This window comes from Aethalodelphis obliquidens, unplaced genomic scaffold (assembly GCF_003676395.1).
Source record: "Aethalodelphis obliquidens isolate GAN/ISIS:26980383/991018 unplaced genomic scaffold, ASM367639v1 scaffold4, whole genome shotgun sequence".
NCBI lineage: Eukaryota > Metazoa > Chordata > Mammalia > Artiodactyla > Delphinidae > Aethalodelphis > Aethalodelphis obliquidens.
The window spans coordinates 82,620,644-82,640,946 of NW_020837948.1; the positions used below are offsets into that span (position 1 = coordinate 82,620,644).

Consider the following 20,303-nt stretch of genomic DNA (forward strand, 5'->3'; position numbering starts at 1 on the left):
CTTTACTCCTCTGAGGAGTAATTCCCTCTTGGCCTTGTCAACCACTGGTACAGAGGTCAGGGCAGTTTGGAATCCAAGAGCAGTAACCCTTTTGTGGCAGACTTCAGCACTTAAGAATCATACCTCTTATTAATTCAAAAACATTACTAAGGGCCTACTATTCATTAAGCACTATACATAAAGATACATTTTTAAAATACGGAGTTTGCCAACTCATAAGAAAAATGACTATAAAGCAATGTGATCAGTGTGATAACATGGGTTGGGGAAGTTTCAGGGAGCAGAAGCAGAATGACATGTAACTTTGACTGAAAAGGGCTGGAAAAAGGCTTATGGATCCAATATCACTGGAGCTGAGTCCTAAAGGATAAATAGGTATTCACTTGACTACAAAGAAGGGCAAAGTGTTCCAGCCAGAAGTAACGAGGATATTGAGGAAAAAATACACACAGCACATTGGGGAAGGAACTAGTATACTTGTGATTGATCATGATTCTCCAAAAAGGGTGGGGTGAGGGTGGGCAGTCTGTGATTTAAACATTTATACTTAGAAAGCACAAAGGTTATTTTCATAGCAAAACTTGTAAAAGCTAAGTTAAATAAAAATCTTCTTAGCTGTGTAAGGATAAACAAGGAGACAAAGGCAGAGATAGGGAGAGACTCTCCTTGTCCCAAGCAGCTCCATCAGAATGTTGATCAAAAATGAGCCTAAGGAACACTGGACTAGAAAATGATCACACAGGAAGAGCTGCAGAGATGTGGCTGGCAAGGTAGGCAGAAGTAGGTTACAGCATTCTGTGTTGCCCTGCTTCGTGGAAGATCAAAAAAAGAGAAAACATGAACTGGAAAAGATTTTAGATGAAAAGTAAGGATTAGTTGTTTGAACATATCGTATTTAAAATTACTATGGGATGTCTAACTGAAGATATTTAATAGGCAGTTAGAAAGAAGGTTTAGAAAGTAGAAGCTGGGTTTCAAGCTACAGGTTTGGGAGTCAGCCTAACATTACAGGTGATAGAAGCTGTGGCTATCAATAACATCACATAAATGCACAGTTGAGCCTTGAACAATGATGGAGTTAGGGGTGCAATCCTCCTAGCAGTCAAAAATCTGCATATAGGGCTTCCCTGGTGGCACAGTGGTTGAGAGTCCGCCTGCCGATGCAGAGGATGTGGGTTCGTGCCCCAGTCCGGGAGGATCCCACATGCCGCGAAGCTGCTGGGCCCGTGAGCCATGACTGCTGAGCCTGTGCGTCCGGAGCCTGTGCTCCACAACGGGAGAGGCCACAACAGTGAGAGGCCCGTGTACCGGAAAAAAAAAAAAAAAAAATCTGCATATAACTTTTAGTCAGCCCTCCATATCTGCAATTCCTCTGTATCCGGAGATGCAACCAACCACTGATTGTGTAGTACTGTAGTATTTACTACTGAAAAAAACCCCACGTATAAGTAGACCCACATAGTTCAAACCTGTGTTGTTCAAGGGTCAACTGTATTTAGAGTAAGTAAAAAAGAAAAAAGGGAGAAAGGAAGGAAGGAAGGAAAAATGGGAGAAGAGGGAGGAAAAAGAAAAAACAGTATTCTGGAAAAGAGCAATACGTACAGGATATTGGCAGAAAAAAGAGAAGCGTCGGGGGCATGAGGGAGCCGGCAGAGAGGAAACGTGGAGACTAGTCTTCAACACGAAGCAGGATACCTCTTTTCCTCCTCAAAGCGGGGACATGAGCAGGGCAAAATGGGTGAACAAACACTGACCTCCTCATAGTCTCTATTTTCTGTAAGACAGGACCAACAGCCATGTGCTAGGGGAGGGGACAAAGGGCCAGAGGAGAGTGATAAGGCAAGTTAGAGGTTTGGATTAGCCACAGTGGGAAAGGGACAGGGGCCACACTAGTAACAGACGAAAGGCTTACACTGAGGGCTCTTCTAAAGCTGAAGGCAAGACACTTAGAGTGATTCCACTTTGAAGGAGCTGCAGGAACTTCACATGGAACTCAGCATCCCAAAAAAAGAAGGTAGAACGATAGGATTAATTCAATGTTGAGGGACTGCAGAATGATTAGGCTGAAAGACCAGGGGAAGATGGATTTGAAGGGACTGTGGAGAGCACGTCATATGGTGCCCCATAAGGCCAAGGCTGGACAGGGAAGGAAGAAAATCTGAAAGAGGCTGATGGTGAGGAGAAAAGGGGGCAGCAAGAGGAGGAGGCTATGAGGAAGCTAAAGAGATACAAAAGAAATAAGAGGGAGAAGAATCAATCAAAATGAGGAAGTAAAAAACTGGAAAGATAAGAATGTCATTAGCTATTGAAATTTAAGATTTCAGAAAGAGAAACTCAGGATGGTGATATTCATGTTGAGGCCGTGGGAGTTAAGTTCCTGGAATGTGATGAAGTCAACGGCCCAGAGGTGAAGGATATTGGCAAGGTATCAGACAGATCATCCCAAGACGACAACAGGAACTGAGGTAGACAGAAAGACTGTCAGCAAGATACCAGGTGGGGCTCTCGGCCTTTAACACTCACCCCTACAATTAAAGACAAAAACTATTAAAATTTCAAAACATGAAAAGATGTGCTCTAAAGACATAAGACTAATGGCAGACTAACCTAACATGGTTTTATCTTCATTATTCATTTAATAAACCGTGCATATTCTTTGAAACAAAATAGGAAAATTTTGAAATTTTTATAAAATGCCTAATAGACTAAAAATTTTAAATGCCATTAGTAGTACGTGGTGAAACAAACAAAAATTCTTTTGTGGAGTCTTTCATTATTTATCTTAGTCTGGAAATGGTACATGGATGTTGGTCAAAATTTTTCATTTTGCCAATTTTTATATCTATAGCATATATACAAAGCAAAGAGGGGACTTGATTTTAATCTCCGAAGTGCAGCAAACTTCAAGATAGGGAGATTAAAAAATAATCTAAAAACAGTTAAAATGTTCAATTTTATGTTATGTATATTGTACCACAACAAAAAAAAATCTGAAGTAATAGAAAAAAACTCTTTATAGAGATAAATTGGATTTCTCCTTAGTATTAGTTACAGGATATCTGTAGTTCAGAGTGAGTTAGAATAACATAAATGCCATTTTAGATATTAAAGAATCATTCCTTCACAGGTTTAAGAATATATAGTGAGGGACTTCCCTGGTGGTCCAGCGGTTAAGACTCTGCCTTCCAATGAAGGGGGTGCAGGTTCGATCCCTGGTCGGGGAGCCAAGATCCCACATGGCTCGCGGCCAAAAAACCAAAACATAAAACAGAAGCAATAATGTAATAAATTCAGTAAAGACTTTAAAAATGGTCCACATCAAAAAAAATCTTTTTTTTTTTAATAAAAAGAATATATAGTGGAAGATGGTGATGGCATTTAAAAAAGGGTAACCATGCTGGCTATCTTTATGTAGTGTAATGTTCCTAAATTCAGTATCAATATGTCTTCTTTTCTGGAACTTCCATTTCCTGAGCCTTTTTGTTTTCCTGTTTGAAAAGGAGTAGATGAACTTACTAGTTAGTGTGATGCTGAAAGAAGTTTAAAATTTGTTTTGCATTTGTTGTATTCCATTCTTGTTCTTTCAGGGGTCCTTCGCACACAGATACATACTTTTTCAAAATTTTTTCTCCTACTTCTCGGAAATCCAAAGGTTCTTTGTGTGTAGTGTAGCTTGCTCCAGAAACACCAGTATCCACTTCATGATTTTCTGGCTGTTGATCTGCACAATGCTTCAATCCCCAATAACACATTTCTCCACTGTACATCATAGCCAGCAAATGAATGTCACTAAATATTCCTGGGAAAGTCATTTAAGTTGAGAGATTAGAAGTTAAAAATTTAAAAAGAAACCCTGGTGATTAAGACTCTAATAAAATCCTTTTACATCATTAAGCATTTTCCCTTCTCATTTAACAGCTGTACTTAGAAAAGCCAAATATCACTAACACAATCCTCATTCCATAGGCACTTCTATCTCTATTTTATCTATAAAAGAGACCCAATCCCACCCTCCCCAAAAAAAGAATTATTTTTAAAGAATCATATAGGTCAGTGTGTTAATCTTTCTGGTGTTCTCTTTAGGATCTCTTTGAGAATCTAATCTAAATCGATGGAACCTCTCCCAGAACGTACATCCCATATTCCACATACAATTTCAGAGTACTCAGAGATTCCCTCAATCCCATCCATGAACACAGCTTTTATTTAGGGGTATACTCAGGATCAATAATACAGTTCCTATATTTCTACAGCAGTGTACAGAGATGATCCTGCATAATCATGTCCCTTAGAGGCCATATGATTCTAAGTTACCAAAGATGTTAAATTGTATCCAAGATGCTTTATGTTCCCAGGAAAAAGGAATACATTGCAGGATTTCCATCAAAAGTTCAAAGCGTGCTTATTATGGAAGGTGATTATATAATTAAACATTTATGACACACAAAGTATATTAATTTGATATAAAAACAAAAAGACCTAGAATTGTAAAGATCTGGGGATAAATTATCGACTTTGTATAACTCACTAAAGCTCTTTAAACCTCAGTTTGCAAAAATCAGGATTCCACATGCCCTACTTATTTCATGGAATTTTCTTAAGAAACACATAAAATAAAAATGCATGAAGTGCTATTAAATTATATGACTATTTAACTTCTTCAAGTCATAAAATACAAATAAATGATCTATTCTACTAGACAGGTACTTGTGTGACTAGAAAAGTTTACCTCAAATAAATGAGCATCATAATCTCAGTTGCTCACCTAATACGGCTCATCAGAAATGACTATGATAGTACTAGAGGTATAAAAATACAAGAAAAATTCAGCTTCCAAAACTGTTACAGTTTGTATTATCTTGAATCTATTGCAAGTTTTTGGTAGTCTCAGAGTTTGTCCCTATAGGTAACACTTCACCTCACCTCCAATTCAGCTTATAAATAGTAGCAAGAGAAGGAATAAGCTTAGCAGACGAACTGATTCATTACACTGTTATATCAACAAAAGAAATAATTAAGAGCAGAATCTGAGGCTTGCATTCATGAACATACGATGGGCTACACTCTATAAATTATGCTTTCTATGTATAAAACAACTCAGTAAGTACAATGCATATTACCCATAATCACTTCTTTTCACTTCATTTCTTCATAGTTAAAAGGTCATAAACCTCATAGAAAAAGCTGGAATAGCATTAGATGTTATTTAGAATATAAAAAGAAACAGACCTAGAATCAAGAGGATCTGGGTGTAAATTATTGACTTTGTGCAACTCACCAAAGCTCTTTAAGCCCCAGTTCGCAAAAATCAAGATTCCACATGCCCTCCTTAATTTCATGGAGTTTTCTTAAGGAATAGTTTGCTGTTTTTTCCAAATTAACGATTTTCACTGCAGAATTATATTTCATATTAGATAGGACATTTCACTGAATTTATATCCTTTTTCGTTTTTGTGATCCTACACCCTAATTATTCCTCAAAAGACTGGTAGAGGGGAGTAAGGAGACAGAAGCAAAAATGAAAAGAAGGTTAACTTTTAAGCAGGAGGAGGAGCTGAAGTAAGTCCCACAAAGTGAAGCCACTTGGGAAAGATGAGAAGTGTTTGCTTAAGGGAGAGCTGGCATTCAATTTGTGCCCAACTCTAAGTTAGCCTCATCCTTTATATTAACAAGGAGTGATGGTTAAACAAGGTACACAGATATCCTTTGGAAAGCTGTTTCTGAGGAGAGAATGAATAGCTATATGCTAAAGAGTGGTTCTCAAACTTTAGCCTGCATTAGAATTACCTGGAGGACATGTTCAAATGCTGATTGCTGGGCTCCCACCTCCAAAACTTTCAGATTCAGGTATGGGATTGGGTCTATGAATCTGCATTTTTAACAAAGTCCTAGGACCTAGGGTGAGGCTGCTGGTCCACAGACTATGCTAAACTACTGTACTGCGTTAAAATACCAAAGGAAGAAATGAACAACGTAAAAATTACACATTCTCCCTCTCTACTCCCCCAAGGAATCCATTACTCTGTAGCTATAGTCTTTTTGCTGCTACAAATTTTCCTTGGTATTTTTTCTGCTAATGATCAGCATTGTTTTCAATAAAATACTTCACTTTGCACTGCTTATATCCTTGGCAAACACATCAAGAGAGTGCGGGGTGCAGGGAGGAAGAGAGTGAATAACCCATTAAGTAAAAGTGATGGCAGAAAGATGACCTTCATAGAAAAAAAAAGGTGGCCAGACTGGCATTCTCTAGAAGCACTGATGTCTAAATCTGACTGCATCATAATTACGGTAGATTATAAAAATAGATTCCTGAACTCCACATATTAAATCAGAACCTGAATGTGATACACAGAAATCTGTATTTTTGGGGACTTCCCTGGTGGCGAAGTGGTTAAGAATCTGCCTGCCAATGCAGGGGACAAGGGTTTGAGCCCTGGTCCAGGAAGATACCACATACCGCAGAGCAACTAAGCCCGTGCACCACAACTACTGAGCCTGCACTCTAGAGCCCACAAGCCACAACTACTGAGCCCACGCACCTAGAGCCTGTGCTCCACAACAAGAGAAGCCAGAGCAATGAGAAGCTTGAGCACTGCAACGAAGGGTAGCTCCTGCTCGCTGCAACTAGAGAAAGCCCGCGTAAAGCAACGAAGACCCAACGCAGCCAAAAATAAATAAATAAATTTAATTTTAAAAAAAAGATAGCATAAAAAAAAGAAGAAAAGAAAAGAAATCTGTATTTTTAAACAAGCTACCCAAGCAATTAGTGATGTCAATTCAGAGCTGCTCCTTTAAGCCATCTGAAATCCAGGTTCTGGGCTAAGCTATGAATGAGCCAAAGGCTGCTGGGAAGGGGGCTCTTCAGTGGCATAAAAAGGGCATAACCCAAGGATGTGCACAGCTGAACAATCTTTTAACCTAGTTAACTCCAGAGTTATCCTGACAAGGCTATTTTTATAAGGGCCCACAGAAGAATGAACCATAGAAATGAGATAAAAAGATTTACTGAATACATTACCTGGTAATTTTTAAAAGCTGAAAATTTAATGGCATACAGGTAATGACCAAAGGAAAAATGATTATCTCACCTTGGAAAACGAAATAAAAATCATACTAAGTATACACTGTTTTGAGTTTTATGTAAAATCAGGCAAATTATCATTAACATCTGGCCACAAAAATATTTTGATGATTCACATAGAACTTTTCTCTCTAATTAGTACTAAGAATTATTCCGAATTATGTTTTTTATATTGACTAACAAAAAATTAAAAAAAAAATTAGAACCACTCCACCAGGGCCTTAAGAGTAATTTAGCCTATGAAAAGTAGGCTTCCTGGCTTCTAATCTACATCTTGAGGAATGAAGTAGGGAGGAACAAACTGCTTTAGATGAGAGCAAGAAGTCAGCACCAAAAGAGGACTGATGCCTGTGGCAAAACTGCTAGGGAGTTGATGCTGTTTTGTTGTTTCCTGGAAAAAAGAGACCCTTTCTGTGCCTTTGATTCCCCTGTTGAAGAAGCAATGGAAGATAGAGGCGAGTGTAATCAATTATAATCCAAGAGAAGACACCAGTATCACAAGCATCGTGATAAAAAAATTCTAGGCCATGAGAATATGTGACTTTATGACTAGAAATGGGCGAATAAGGGAAATTGGTGACTTGTGCTCTTTTCTTTGGTTCTAAATAAGCTTTAATGCCCATCTCTGCTTTTTCTTTTAAATCAATCCATGTGGGTGAGGAAATTTTAGAAAGATCATTTTTAATGCAGGTAATCGGTTCACTAGTTACCTGGAATAAATACTTCCCACAAATAAATCAAAACACCCCATGTTTGTCAAAACATCATGCCCACTGAAGGAGCACCTTATAGTCACGAGTTTTTTTAGGACAAGCTACTTGCCTGAATAAACTGAAGGTAACAACTTTTGGACAACAGTAGCCAGTCATATGTTAATGGCTCTTAAATCATGGTGTTTTTTTTCTGTGTGATGTTTTCTAATGGAAAGGAAAAGCCTATAGAAGCTAACAAAGAAAGAATTAAAATACACTTATAGAATTAAAACACAGAATTTTCCCTAAGAAGTTTTCTTCTTATTCCCCATGTTTGAATTTTCCCCATCAAAATTTCCCCAAAATTTCAGATGAAGCATAAAGAAAGTTTACACAAAGAACCTAACATCACTTGCCAGCTATGTGACCTTATCAGGCATATCAGGACCTCAGTTCTTCCATTTGTAAAAAGAGACGCTAAAAGTAAGTGGTTCTTCCCTCTCAAACCTCAGTCTAAAACCCAAATGATGCTCTATATCCAGTTCCTAACATTTTTAAGTGCATATAAGTTTATGACAGAAACTAGCAGTTACCACCCAATATTCATTCTTCCTTTCTTTCTTAGTAAAGAGACATTATTTGGGATGGCAATGTATCACGTAAAGGGCTATACATCCCAGATTCCCTTGTAGCTATATGAAGCCATGTGATTAAATTCTGGCCAGTGAAATGTAGGTAGAAGTGTTCTAAGTGTTGTAACAAACTTGAGAAGGATGAAAGAAAGACCTGGCTGAAAGAAACATCCTTTTGCCATTCCTATGGACTGGAACACAGGTGAGACGGAAGGAGCTCCAGCAGCATCTTGAGACACTGAGAATGGAAGCAATGTCCTCAACAGGGATGCATGTTGCACAACTCTGGCAAGTACTGTTTACATGCATTCTATATAACTCGCCTCCTTCTGAAGCTGTAGCGCTCCACTTTGAAAGACGATGGAGGAAAAAGATAGGAACCTGATGATGCCATGAAGCCACCATAACCAGCTCTAGACCTTTTTGAAGTGAAAAAGCAGTAAATTTCTCCTTGTTTAAAAGTTACTTCCAGTCTCAGGACTTCCCTGGTGGTGCAGTGGTTTAGACTCCGCGCTCACAATACAGAGGGCCTGGGTTCAACCCTGGTCAGGTAACTAGATCCCACATGCATGCTGCAAATAAGAGTTCTCATGCCACAACAAAGGAGCCCGCCAGCCACAACTAAGGAGCCCGCCTGCTGCAACTAAGACCTGGTGCAACCAAATAAATAAATAAAATAAATTTTAAAAAATAAAAATAAAATAAAAGTTACCTCCAGTCTCTGTTACAATTAGCTGAACCTAGAGCTGGATCAGGGCTTTGTGGGGATGCAAAGTAAGTAAAAGCAACATGATATATTACTGTCCCTAAATTACTAAGCAGAGATTAGCAGTATTTCTCTATATTACGTGAGAAGACTTTTTTAATTGTTTAAAAAGCCCTTTTATTATTTTTCTGTCTATAATGTAACCTGAAATTTATTTCAATCAAAGTTAAATCTACTAAACTTCTTAAAATTTAAAAATGCTTTAAAACACTTAGAAAACTACAAAAAGGATCACATTACCTTCACTCAGTAATTTAGCTGTGTCTAGGTCTTGGAAAGAAACTCCTTCATTTAACTGGATGGGACACCGAAAATTCAGCATCTGTAGCAAATAACTGATTCCATCAACAAGGTACTAAATGAAAGTCAAAGACAAAGAATCCAAGTATTAGATGCAGAACTGCAGAAACTTCAAATGTTAATATTTTTACTCAAGAGAATATTGGCTAATATACAGATATATCATATGATTATTACATTACAATATAAGGACCTACTACCCCAAAACTTTTATAAGTATAACCCTCCAATTAGTAAAAGAGTATGGGAAAAAAAGAGAAATCATTAACCAAGAACACATGATTCAGTAATATACTTGTCAAAAATGTCATCAGAGCAAGAGGAGGTTAAAGATAATAAAGATGTGTTCAAAAACTTGTTAAAAATATGGATGTACTTTATTACAATTTAGAAATATTATGATCAAACTCACATAAACCATGTGTACAATCAACCTAAGTTAGGAAGGATCCTTAGTGATACAAATATTAAGACAGGATCTTTGGATTTACTAATTTGGTCAGAAGAGTCAAGAAAAATCAGAGGGCCACAATTTCCTAGGAGCAGGGTCATGTGGGATCTTTAGGAGTGATCTGCTGATAGAGAGAGGCTCACAACCAAGTTTGTTTTCTTCAGGCCAAAAATATGCTTAGAAATTAATATAGATTATCTATCTTGTACAATAAAAAATAAAAATCCAGAACTTAAAAAAAAACATATAAAACTTCCCAGTTTACAAAGGGCTTTTACATGTTATCTTATTTAATCTTCACAGTAATTCCAATTTGTTTAAGATTACATAGCTGGTAAGTACAGGCCTGGAATGCCAACCCAGGCCCTTTGATTCCTCTACTCTTAATCCTGTACTAAACAGCTTTTGGAAACCTATAAATGTCAACAATAAAACATGTATGAGGAATGCTTTTTCACCTTTTTAAGCAAGCTAGATTTTCTTGTGAGCCATTCTCTCCTTTTGGTCAGAGAATGACAATACATGTAGAGTAGGGCTCCTCGTCTCCAAGAGAGACATTCCAGGAGTTCATCCCCAAGCAAATCGCAGTGCTGAAATACAACAAAGACACAGCTAAAAAGAGAAACTTCGTGTCTGTAAAAATCAAAATTAAATTTCAAAATATTGAGCAATTAAAAAATACTCATTTCACAAAATTTGCTCTTTACTTAGCAACCTACACAGGAATGCCTTACTCTGAATCAATTAGAAATATAGAAATCTATTGCTACGTGAAAATTAAAATAACTACTCCAATTTACAAATATTTCTAGAAAATTGATGTTCAAGTATTTTAGTAGCCAATTCTCTAATATATTTGAAATATAAGTATTCCATAATCTGACTGAAAAAATAAGTTTTCAGAAATATGTTACTTGAAACAATTTCTACTACTGCTAAAATAAAACAATGAAAAGATATACACAAAAACAATTTTAATAAATCAAACTTTTACTATGTGGTATCATTTAAAACTTGGGATTATTTGTTTCCACAGTTAGCATTCCCTGATAAACACAAAGAGCAACAAAGATATCTAGGTAGAGAAAGCCAGCGGACAGTTCAAGATGAGAAATTATTTGCTTGAAAGAGTAGCCAGGGCTAGAGACAAAAATCTTGGAATCATCTAAACAGAGACAGCAGTAAAAACAAGTTGTCAAGCAAAGACAAACTACAGACTATCAGAGGATTAAGGAGATATCTTTGGGGAGTGCCTATGTTTCCAGATTGGAAGAGAGGGGAGATGCTTGAAAAAGAGCAAGAGCAAGGCCTCTTAGAGATGAAGAGGAGCATGCAGGGCCTCCAAGGGATGGGGTGATCATTGGTAAGAAAGGCAACAAATGTCCAGGCAGAAGAAGACTGAAAGGACGAGAGATGTGGTATTAGGTTACTAGGGACCTTCAAGAAAACACAGCATCTGTAAAAGTAAAGGGAGCAGAAACAGCAAATGTGTATGTTTAGAAAATTACTAGGCACTGTAGTTACAATATAATTCCATCAAACAAACATTCTGAAACATATTTACAAAAATATGATACTTGAGTTGTGACATCAGTCTGAAATGTTCAACTCTTATGTCCCTCCTTCAATCTTAATTTAAAACAAAGATACATTTAAGAAAAAAAAATACAGATTCTAAAGGGTAATATAACAGTAATCAGCAGCATTCCACCATAATTCATAGTTGTGCAAAACTTACTTTTGGATGCATGTTATTTTCTTTAACCAAAATTTCTGGTTCTGAAAGAAAACTGATCAACTCTTTTACTTTTTGTGAAGAATCTTCAGGAAAATCTTCATCTACTAGCTTGTTCTCCTCAAAATATGTCATGTCCAAAATAGCCTGAAGTAAAAGAGAAAAAAAAGTATAAATGATTTCAACTCGAATAAATAATTCTTATAGTTTAATCTTACATATATATACTTTATTAGACATTTAAATCTTCTAGCACAGTATTTAAGTAGTCAAAATATCTAGCTATAAATATAATCTAAGATGAACTTTATAGTAAACTTCACAGGATTTTTCTAAAATACTGAATTAAGATAATCTAGTTTCCCTCAAAAAGTAAAATGGGTATTTATGTTTTAATTCAGATAAGCTAACTATATACAATATAATTATGAAAAGCATAATTATTATAGTCTTTGCTATTTGTACATATATACTTCCTGAACATTTTCTAAATGCCTGCCATATCAAGACAAGGTCACTACCTCTAGTTTTGTATACTGAATCTTCAAAGGATTACCTGTTTCTCAAATGAAGCACCAGCACTTTAAAACTACCCAATCCTTTTTCTTTGTTTAATCTACTGGACTAAGACTAAGGAAACTGAGTTCTAACAAAGGACAAGTCATATTTTATCTTTGTTTTGGAGCCAGTTTCTTCATTGACAAAATGAAGAAACTGATCCAGATGCCTTTCAAAGTCCCTTGCTTTGAGGGTAAAATGAATTAACATATGCAAACACTTCGAACATTACCTAGCAAACAGCACTACTTAAGTGTTAAGTGCTCTCCTGTAGAAGGTCTAAACCAGGAAGGGAGAGATTATCATCCTAAGGAAAACGACCTGGTGATTGAGAACGATAAGTAAGATCCAAAGGGGTTTGGGGAATTTTAATCTATATTTCTAATTCTTTTGCCTTATTCTTAGAAATAAGTTAAAATGTTTAGAACTCTCCCATGTGAAAGAAACAAGACAAGCAAGGAACCTTCTGAAAGAAAAGAGAGGTAAATTTCTCCCAAATTGTAACAGCTCTCGGGGGGCTGTGGGTAGTTGTTACAGGCTCATTCAACCACATCAGAAGGCAGAAAGCATCTCCATGTACCTCCTAACAGAAAGCAGAGTGTCAGGCACCTAAGTGCTATGAACGTGCATTTTGGAAACTTCACTAAGTTTACTCTATTTCCTATAAACCACTTCATCTTTATTATCCCTTGGCAATCAAGTAAGGGCATACGAAGCACTCTGTCAACTATAAAGTGGTACACAAATGTTACTATAATAAAATTATGTGTTTTGGGGTTTTTTTGCTGCACTGCACAGCCTGCGGGATCTTAGTTCCCTGACCAGGGATCGAACCCATTCCCCTTGCAGTGGAAGCACGGAGCCTTAACCGCCGGACCGCCAGGGAAGTCCCTCAAAATTATGTTTCTTAGTGTCCACTTGCCTCAGCAGTGTTTGAGAAAACTGAGAAAACAGATCTTATCTGTAGAAAGGTCTGAATTTGAAAGGAAAGTAAAAAAGGGGGGGAACAGAAAAATCTTATGGACTTGCATAACAAAAGCACAGGTAGTCAAGTTGAGAATCCAAAGGAAAGGTGAATTTCAGGGAAAAAAAAATAATCAGAGCCCTTATAGAAACCTCCATTCCCTCTGACTAACCTTTCACACCTTGGAAATTGCACATGAGTGTTTTTTTGTTTTGTTTTGTTTTAATTTATTTATTTATTTTTGGCCGTGTTGGGTCTTTGTTTCTGTGCGAGGGCTTTCTCTAGTTGTGGCAAGTGGTGGCCGCTCTTCATCGTGGTGTGCGGGCCTCTCACTATCGCGGCCTCTCTTGTTACAGAGCACAGGCTCCAGACGCACAGGCTCAGTAGTTGTGGCTCACGGGCCTAGTTGCTCCGCGGCATGTGGGATCTTCCCAGACCAGGGCTTGAACCCGTGTCCCCTGAATTAGCAGGCAGATTCTCAACCACTGTGCCACCAGGGAAGCCCCATTTGAGAGTTTTGCTTAATTATCTATAAAGGGAAGCAATACTGTTATCTGCAAGATTTTTTTCCTTTTTTATCAACACATCCAATAAACTTTTCTTCTTTTTAAGGATTCTTACTGCCTTACAGCTTCAAGTCTATATGCTTTATACATACAGTTTTTTTAACACAAAGAATAAACTGCTTTCATCGCACCTAAATTTTGGAGTAACCCTCTTAAATAAGCAAACTGCCTCAACGTCAGAAACCACATCTGTTTCAGTACCTGTGTGTAAAGTTCAAGAAGATTTGATGGATTTGAACATTCTTTGTCTTCTCCACACAGAAGTTTCAATTTTTCTAGAGCTGCAGAGGCCCGAATTAAAAAGTGATCTATAAGAGATAAAAACATGATTACTGGAGCAGCGTGGGGTCATCATGGCACAGCTGCAGCAGCTCCGGGTGCAGGAGGCGGTGGACTCTATGGTGAAGAGTCTGGAGAGACAGAACATCCGGAAGATGCAGGGCCTCATTTTCCGGTGCAGCGCCAGCTGTTGTGAGGACAGCCAGGCGTCCATGCAGCAAGTGCACCAGTGCATTGAGCACTGCCATGCACCTCTGGCTCAAGCCCAGGCCCTGGTGACCAGCGAGCTAGAGAAGTTCCAGGACCGCCTGGCCCAGTGCACTATGCATTGTAACGACAAAGCCAAAGATTCAATAGAGGCGGGGAGTAAAGAGCTTCAGGTGAAGCAGCAGCTGGAGAGTTGCGTGACCAAGTGTGTGGATGACCACATAAACCTCATCCCAACCGTGACCAAGATGAAGGAGTCTCTCTCATCCATTGGGAAACAGATGTCTGCTATTGGCCATCAGGGCTGAAGGCAGGATTCTATTTAAAAAGAGGAATGCGGATTTGGGTTTTCTAAAGTTTATGAATGAGGAAATTAAGGATGGCAGCAAGTTTAAGGCCTATGTCACTTGCCTCTGGACACTGGTTCCTTTGTGTTTGAATCCTAGAAAGTGAAAAAACCTGGTGCTAAAATTTGGGTCAGAGATAGCACAGGAGAGTTTTTGTGAGCCTGAATTTCATGTGGCAAGTGCTTATCCTGGCAGCAGGGAGTCTCCCTTGTACCAAACCAGAGCCCTCCAAGGTACCAGCTTCTCTTAGTACACAGATATCAACAGGCTGGCAGGTTCATCTGACCTGCTTATGAGCTGGTGGAGTGTGAGGAGAGGTGTTTCTGTTCGTTGCCAACCTCCTGTTTACCAGAAGGATCACTACAGCATTTTCCACAAACTGGAAATAAAACAAAATCCATGAGGTCACTAATTTAGAAGGGGAAAGGGGGGCTTCTGGGGATTTGTTTTGCTTGGTTTTGTTTTATATACAAGGGCATGAAGTTACTTTAAGATGCAGAGTTGGGAGAGGTAGTTTGGATAAAAACTTTGAAAGGGTCCTTGCGGATATTCATTTCTGGCCATCAAGATGTGGATACACATTTCTTAAAATTCTCACACATTACATCTTTCAGCCTGGAGACCCTGCAAAAATATAAGAAGCGCTATCACACTGATAGGCGAAGCAAACCTTCCCTCTAACTGGCAGCCATAATGGGCCCTGAGGGTGTCTGCAGCAGAGTCAGCTGAGTGACAAGACAATCTTGCAGTGATACCCTTGAAGGGAAAGGGGATTTTGATTGTGCTATATGTTAGTATTCAGGAATGAACAGCAAAAGAGGAATTGTTAGCTGCATAATTAAGAGAGTTATGAAGTACTGGCCTTGAAAAAATCTTGTTTTCATAAAACATAACAGAATGAAAGCCTAAACCCAGTATTGCTTACTTTGCCCCCTGTAATAACAGAGCTCTGTTGAGACAATCCCCTGGCAACACGAAGGTCAAAGAAGAAAAAGTAAGCAACTCAGGGGCGAGCTGTGACTCCTTTAGGGCAAAAAAAGGGACAGCCCTCTGTTACCAGATACCACTTTTGCGACCTGCGTTGTTCTTGCCCCAGTTCTGGCACCTTATCATTTTATTAAGGACGTTGCTGTGTTTTTACCAACTTATTACTTGAAATGATAATACAGCATGTCTGTTTGCTGTTTCAAGACTGTGATATATTTTCCTAGTGGTTTGGTTTTAAAAATAAATAAGACTTAATTTTTCTTCAAAAAAAACCCATGATTACTTCACATAGTTTCAGAGTGTCATTTAAATGAAAAAAGTTACATATCTAAAATGATGAAATGAAATTATTACAGCATGGTAATAATATCTTTCGTAAAACATGAAGTACATCATAATGCCTAATCCTACTTAAATGTATCATGGAAATTTATTCTTGAAAGCTGGACTGAAAACTTTCTAGGTTCAGCTGCCATTTCTTAAGTGCAATCTGTATTTTCATAATGCTTCTTTTATGATGTTGACATACTCAAAATGTTTAAGCAATAAATTTAAAACCTGTATTGGAATAGTACAAATAATATACATAAATCTACAGAAAGGACTTCCACTAACTTATAACTTCATAAATATATTCTCCAAAAAATAACATGATTGATTAAATCAAATGCCTCATAAAATGTAAGCACTCTGAGCAATTATAACTTTGTAATTGTGTTTATGTATTTATGTATGCAAATAGCTGTTACAATTAAAATTACACAAACTACCTGAATATTTTAGTCCTTTAAAAACCTAGGAATGGGACAAATTACTTATGCCTTCAAAACCTAGACAAAATTAAACTAAATACTTCTGATATACCCTCTAAAAACAACTCCCCCTCACTTCCCCTCTACATGGTCTAATTTCTTCCTTTTCTCTTATGTCATATTCTCTTTGCTTCGATGTTTTCACTTTTTCTTATGGATTTTTCCTCCCTAACCTATAAAGTGTCCATACCAAGGTGCCATCCACACTTCTGCATCATCTCACGTAGTCAAATTTAAATATGCCCACCATCAAGACGCTTAAGTTCCTAAGTATGCCCCTCTGTGGCTTCCTCCTGAAATATATATCCTTTTCCCCTCACTGGCAAATGGACAGAAAATGTAGCACTTGGTGAGGGTCCATCCGATCCAGCCTCAGCACCTACACAGGTACGTAAGCTGCTCAGCGTTGGAACAAAAGTACCACCAGCTTAAGCTGCATCTGTTGGCAATAATATGATGACTTCAAGTTTTCCCTGGTAAAGCCTAACCTGTATCTAAACCAGATTCTGAACACTTTAAGGTCCACTATTCACCTAAATTGAAAACTACTTCTTTATCACTGCCCTCCTATCTCTCCTCAGCCCAGAAGTATCATCCACACAGCTCAGAAAAAAAATTCTATTGTGAACTAAATTGTATGAAACATGGTACTCCTTAGGTACTTCTTAAAACACTGAGTTGATATTTTCTTCTTAATTTGCAGGATTATTTTAAATGTAAAGACTTGCACTTAGTTCACTGAACCGCTGCTGAAGGAGTATCTCATATGAATTCATGACATAATTACAGAGGTGGAGGGATAATGGCTCACAATTTTAGAAAATTTTTATGAAATGTAGTATTTTTCCTAACCATTCAAGGTAGTGACTGACAAGGCAAACACAAGTGATTCTTACATAGTCCCTGGAAAAGGTCCCTCTCATGGTATATTTCCATAAAGTAAACATACTATGCTTGTACAATGAGAAATAAATGAACAAAAATTGACCAGAGGTAAAAAGGAGAGTATTCTTAGATGGACTAGTGTCTGGTTGTATCTGATCTAATTTAAAGACAACAGGAACTATCAATCCCTATAACCTAATATAAATATCATTAAAGGACAAATTTTAGGTGCATATTATTTTTGTGCTATGGGAAAATACAAGTTCAATTCAAATACATGCAACCATGTTTTAATTAAACTTCATAAATATAAGAAAATCTTGCTAGTAATACTGATGAATAGCTCATTACGTGGACCACTATTATTTTAATTCCAGTACACTTCAGAACTTTAAAGCCTCCAAACAAGAATATATACCACTTTAATTTTCAGTCCTCATTCTAGACTGGATTAAAGAACTCGTCCATTGGAAAATGACAATGGCTTTTGGTTTCAATGGTAAGTGAATAGCATACATTCTTTGATCTCTTTAGACTGATTCTAATGGAGTTGGAATGGGGTGGAGATCACTGAATAGCTTACTTAGAAGTAACTTAGATACACTTCCAGGTACAGCTACTACTGTCCATGAACTAACTAGTCATGTGATTCACTTACCACAAACCAAAAAAGAAAACAGCTCAGGGTAGTCTGTGGGTTTTTAAGAACATACCCCTAAGAAAAGAAAATCCAGCAAATAATCTTCACTGGAACTAGAGCCATTTTATCATGGACCCTATTCAATAAATTCACCAACTACTCAATCGCTTGGGAAAACGTTCCACTACTATTTTCCTATGAGTTCGATGACAATGAGACAGTCCACAAGAATTTTTAAAACTGTCTATCTGTAGTAAAGGTGCAAAACTCAAAAGGAAATAATGTAGAAACGTAGAGGCAGCTGGTAAGTATTGAAAGAGAACAAAAGTCCATGTAATTCTCCGTCAGTTTTTCAAAGGAAACCGCTCAGACATTTCCAAGAAAGTATTCTAGTACTGACAGGGCCCTTGTGAGACCTGAGGTGATGAATGTGAGAGAATCGTCGAAATTATACCAATGTAAATCTCTTCTGTGTTGTTTACAGCTGAGTTTAGAATCCAAAACATAACACAGAAATTCACAACGAAGCAATGAAAAAGTCGAACTGTTACACACGCCTAGCTATCTCCACTACACGCAAAACCATTACTTATTTGCGTACCATCATCCAACTTTAACAACTCATTTAAACTTCCACGTGTACTTCCATCCAGATCTTGCCCTTTTCCCAGTTGCTACCGACACAGTTAAAGACAAGCAGCACTAATATGACTGGGATTTCAGCGCTTTTCACGGGTTATGAAAAATGGGGTCTGGAAGCAAACGCCTTGCCTTTAGGCGTTGTGAGTTCTTGGAGGTGGACTAGCGACCCCGCAGCGCGGGCCAGAAGGGCTACACCTTCGGCAGTCCTGGCCTGGGATCCACACGGACAACAGGCCGCAGCCTCAGCCCCTACGGCCGTCGACCGCCAGCTCTGAACAACCATCCGCCCGCCCACCTCCCTCCCTCTCCTCGGCTCCCTCACCATCTTCGCCGGCGGCTTCGCTAAGTTGTTGTATGTGGGCCTGAGCCAGGTCCCCGAGCTCCTCCACTCGCCTCACCACACCGGAGCCTGAGGCCGCCATGGCCACAACGGGCGGGCGCGCCTAGTCACGTGACTGTGCCGGCCTGAGGTCACCTGATACCCCGGCGCTGGCGGGGAGTGGGGGGGTGGAGCTCTCCTGATAGGTGGGAGGGGACCCCAGCTCCAAAAGAGGGCAGGCTCAGGCCCTCACAGGTTGTTCCGGGTTATTTTCTTCTCGGAATTCTCTCTCCAGAACCCTGAGCAGCAGGCCGACTTTTTCGGGCGGGCGTGACGTCAGGACGCACCTCCCCTCCTCTAAACCAATCGGAAGCCGCCCATGTCCCCACGCTGATCCAATGAGAAGCCAGATCTCTGGGTGCGGGTGGGAGGGGGCTTGGCGGGGGCTCTGACTAGAGAGTGCCGAAGTGTCTGGCTGGTGTCTGCCCTGTGACCAGGGCTGCAGCCGCAGTCAACAGAGCAGACAGGAAAGTCTGAAAATAGGACTGTCTGGTTTTGGTTGCCTAAAATATGCAAAGCCTGGGAGACACTGCTTTGGGAAAGATCCCTGGTATTCTCCCTCCTTGCTGCAACTAATCATTCCTTCTCTGGTTAAAGAAAAAAAAAAAAAAAGGACTGGCTCTCCTGGAGAACATCCAAGTCTCTAAGAGGTTACTGTGCGTCTAGGTGGGGACCTCCAAACACTGGTGGAAATTCCCAGTCCAAGCGGTTGAGGGTCGCTTTTTTAAAGTTTAATTTTAGCAGCTGGGTTTGTTTTATTTCTGGTCTGCTTTGTCCAGCTCACATTTAACATATTCATCATCATCTCACGTCCAATAGTATAAAAATTTTGCATTTACAAAAATTTCTATTGCCATACATCTGAAGACCATGTCTTAAAGCCCTTCGTGTGAAAAGTTCATCCTCTCAACTGTGAGTTTCAAAGCACTCAGGAGTCTAACTTCCACTTTGCAGTCCCTATTTTCTTGCCTCTGGTCAAACAAATCTTTAACTCATTTTTTCATTTTTCAATTTGACACAGTATATCTTGAATAATCTCCATCCTATCTTCTTTCTTATGAAAGATAGTTTTTTATTGAATAGAAAATACTAAAAATAGGTGCCAACTAAAAGTTGTCGCTTGTCATCTGTTGCCATTCTACAGGAATGAAGTCACTAGCCACTGTAGTCGCTGACCTTCAACACACTCTGAAAGGAGTTCAGGGTAGAGATCAGAAACGAGGCACACTGTACTCTGGGAAAAACTGCAGAACAGACCTTCAGATAGTTAGATATTTTCAGGAGAAGGTTTTGTGAGCCCAATTTCTTGTGTCTTCTCATTTCTAGAAAACCAGTAAAATCATTAATGGAGACATCTGCTCCTCGTGACTAGCAGCA

The 20,303-nt window shown here is 38.7% G+C and overlaps 1 protein-coding gene and 1 pseudogene across 3 annotated transcripts; one reads left to right on the top strand and one right to left on the bottom strand.

The window, feature by feature from the left end:
* Nucleotides 1–1,267: 1,267 nt before the first annotated feature.
* Nucleotides 1,268–19,147, bottom strand: RIMOC1 (RAB7A interacting MON1-CCZ1 complex subunit 1). Of its 3 annotated transcripts, none has more exons than XM_027101193.1 (7): nt 18,870–19,147; nt 13,950–14,056; nt 11,664–11,807; nt 10,384–10,515; nt 9,415–9,529; nt 3,613–3,799; nt 1,268–2,525 (listed from the first exon to the last, which is right to left on the bottom strand). In XM_027101193.1, exons 1-7 carry the CDS (start codon nt 18,967–18,969, stop codon nt 2,513–2,515), a joined length of 798 nt encoding a protein of 265 aa, XP_026956994.1. In that variant the 5' UTR covers nt 18,970–19,147; the 3' UTR covers nt 1,268–2,512. The 3 variants fall into 3 exon arrangements, with proteins under 3 accessions (XP_026956994.1, XP_026956993.1, XP_026956992.1); XM_027101192.1 differs by having other exon boundaries at nt 3,517–3,799; nt 18,870–19,146; XM_027101191.1 differs by lacking the exon at nt 1,268–2,525 and having other exon boundaries at nt 3,342–3,799; nt 18,870–19,146.
* LOC113617620 (protein FAM136A pseudogene) lies at nt 14,063–14,542 on the top strand (annotated as a pseudogene).
* Nucleotides 19,148–20,303: the final 1,156 nt, after the last annotated feature.

Excerpts from the sequence above, each read along its gene's own strand:
- RIMOC1 (XM_027101192.1), bottom strand. The coding sequence starts at position 18,969 with ATGGCGGCCTCAGGCTCCGGTGTGGTGAGGCGAGTGGAGGAGCTCGGG. Across the intron at positions 10,516-11,663 it reads AAAATAACATGCATCCAAAA|CACTGCGATTTGCTTGGGGA; the intron begins GTAAGTTTTGCA and ends GTTGTATTTCAG. Across the intron at positions 9,530-10,383 it reads AATCTAGCTTGCTTAAAAAG|TACCTTGTTGATGGAATCAG; the intron begins GTGAAAAAGCAT and ends ACTTTCATTTAG.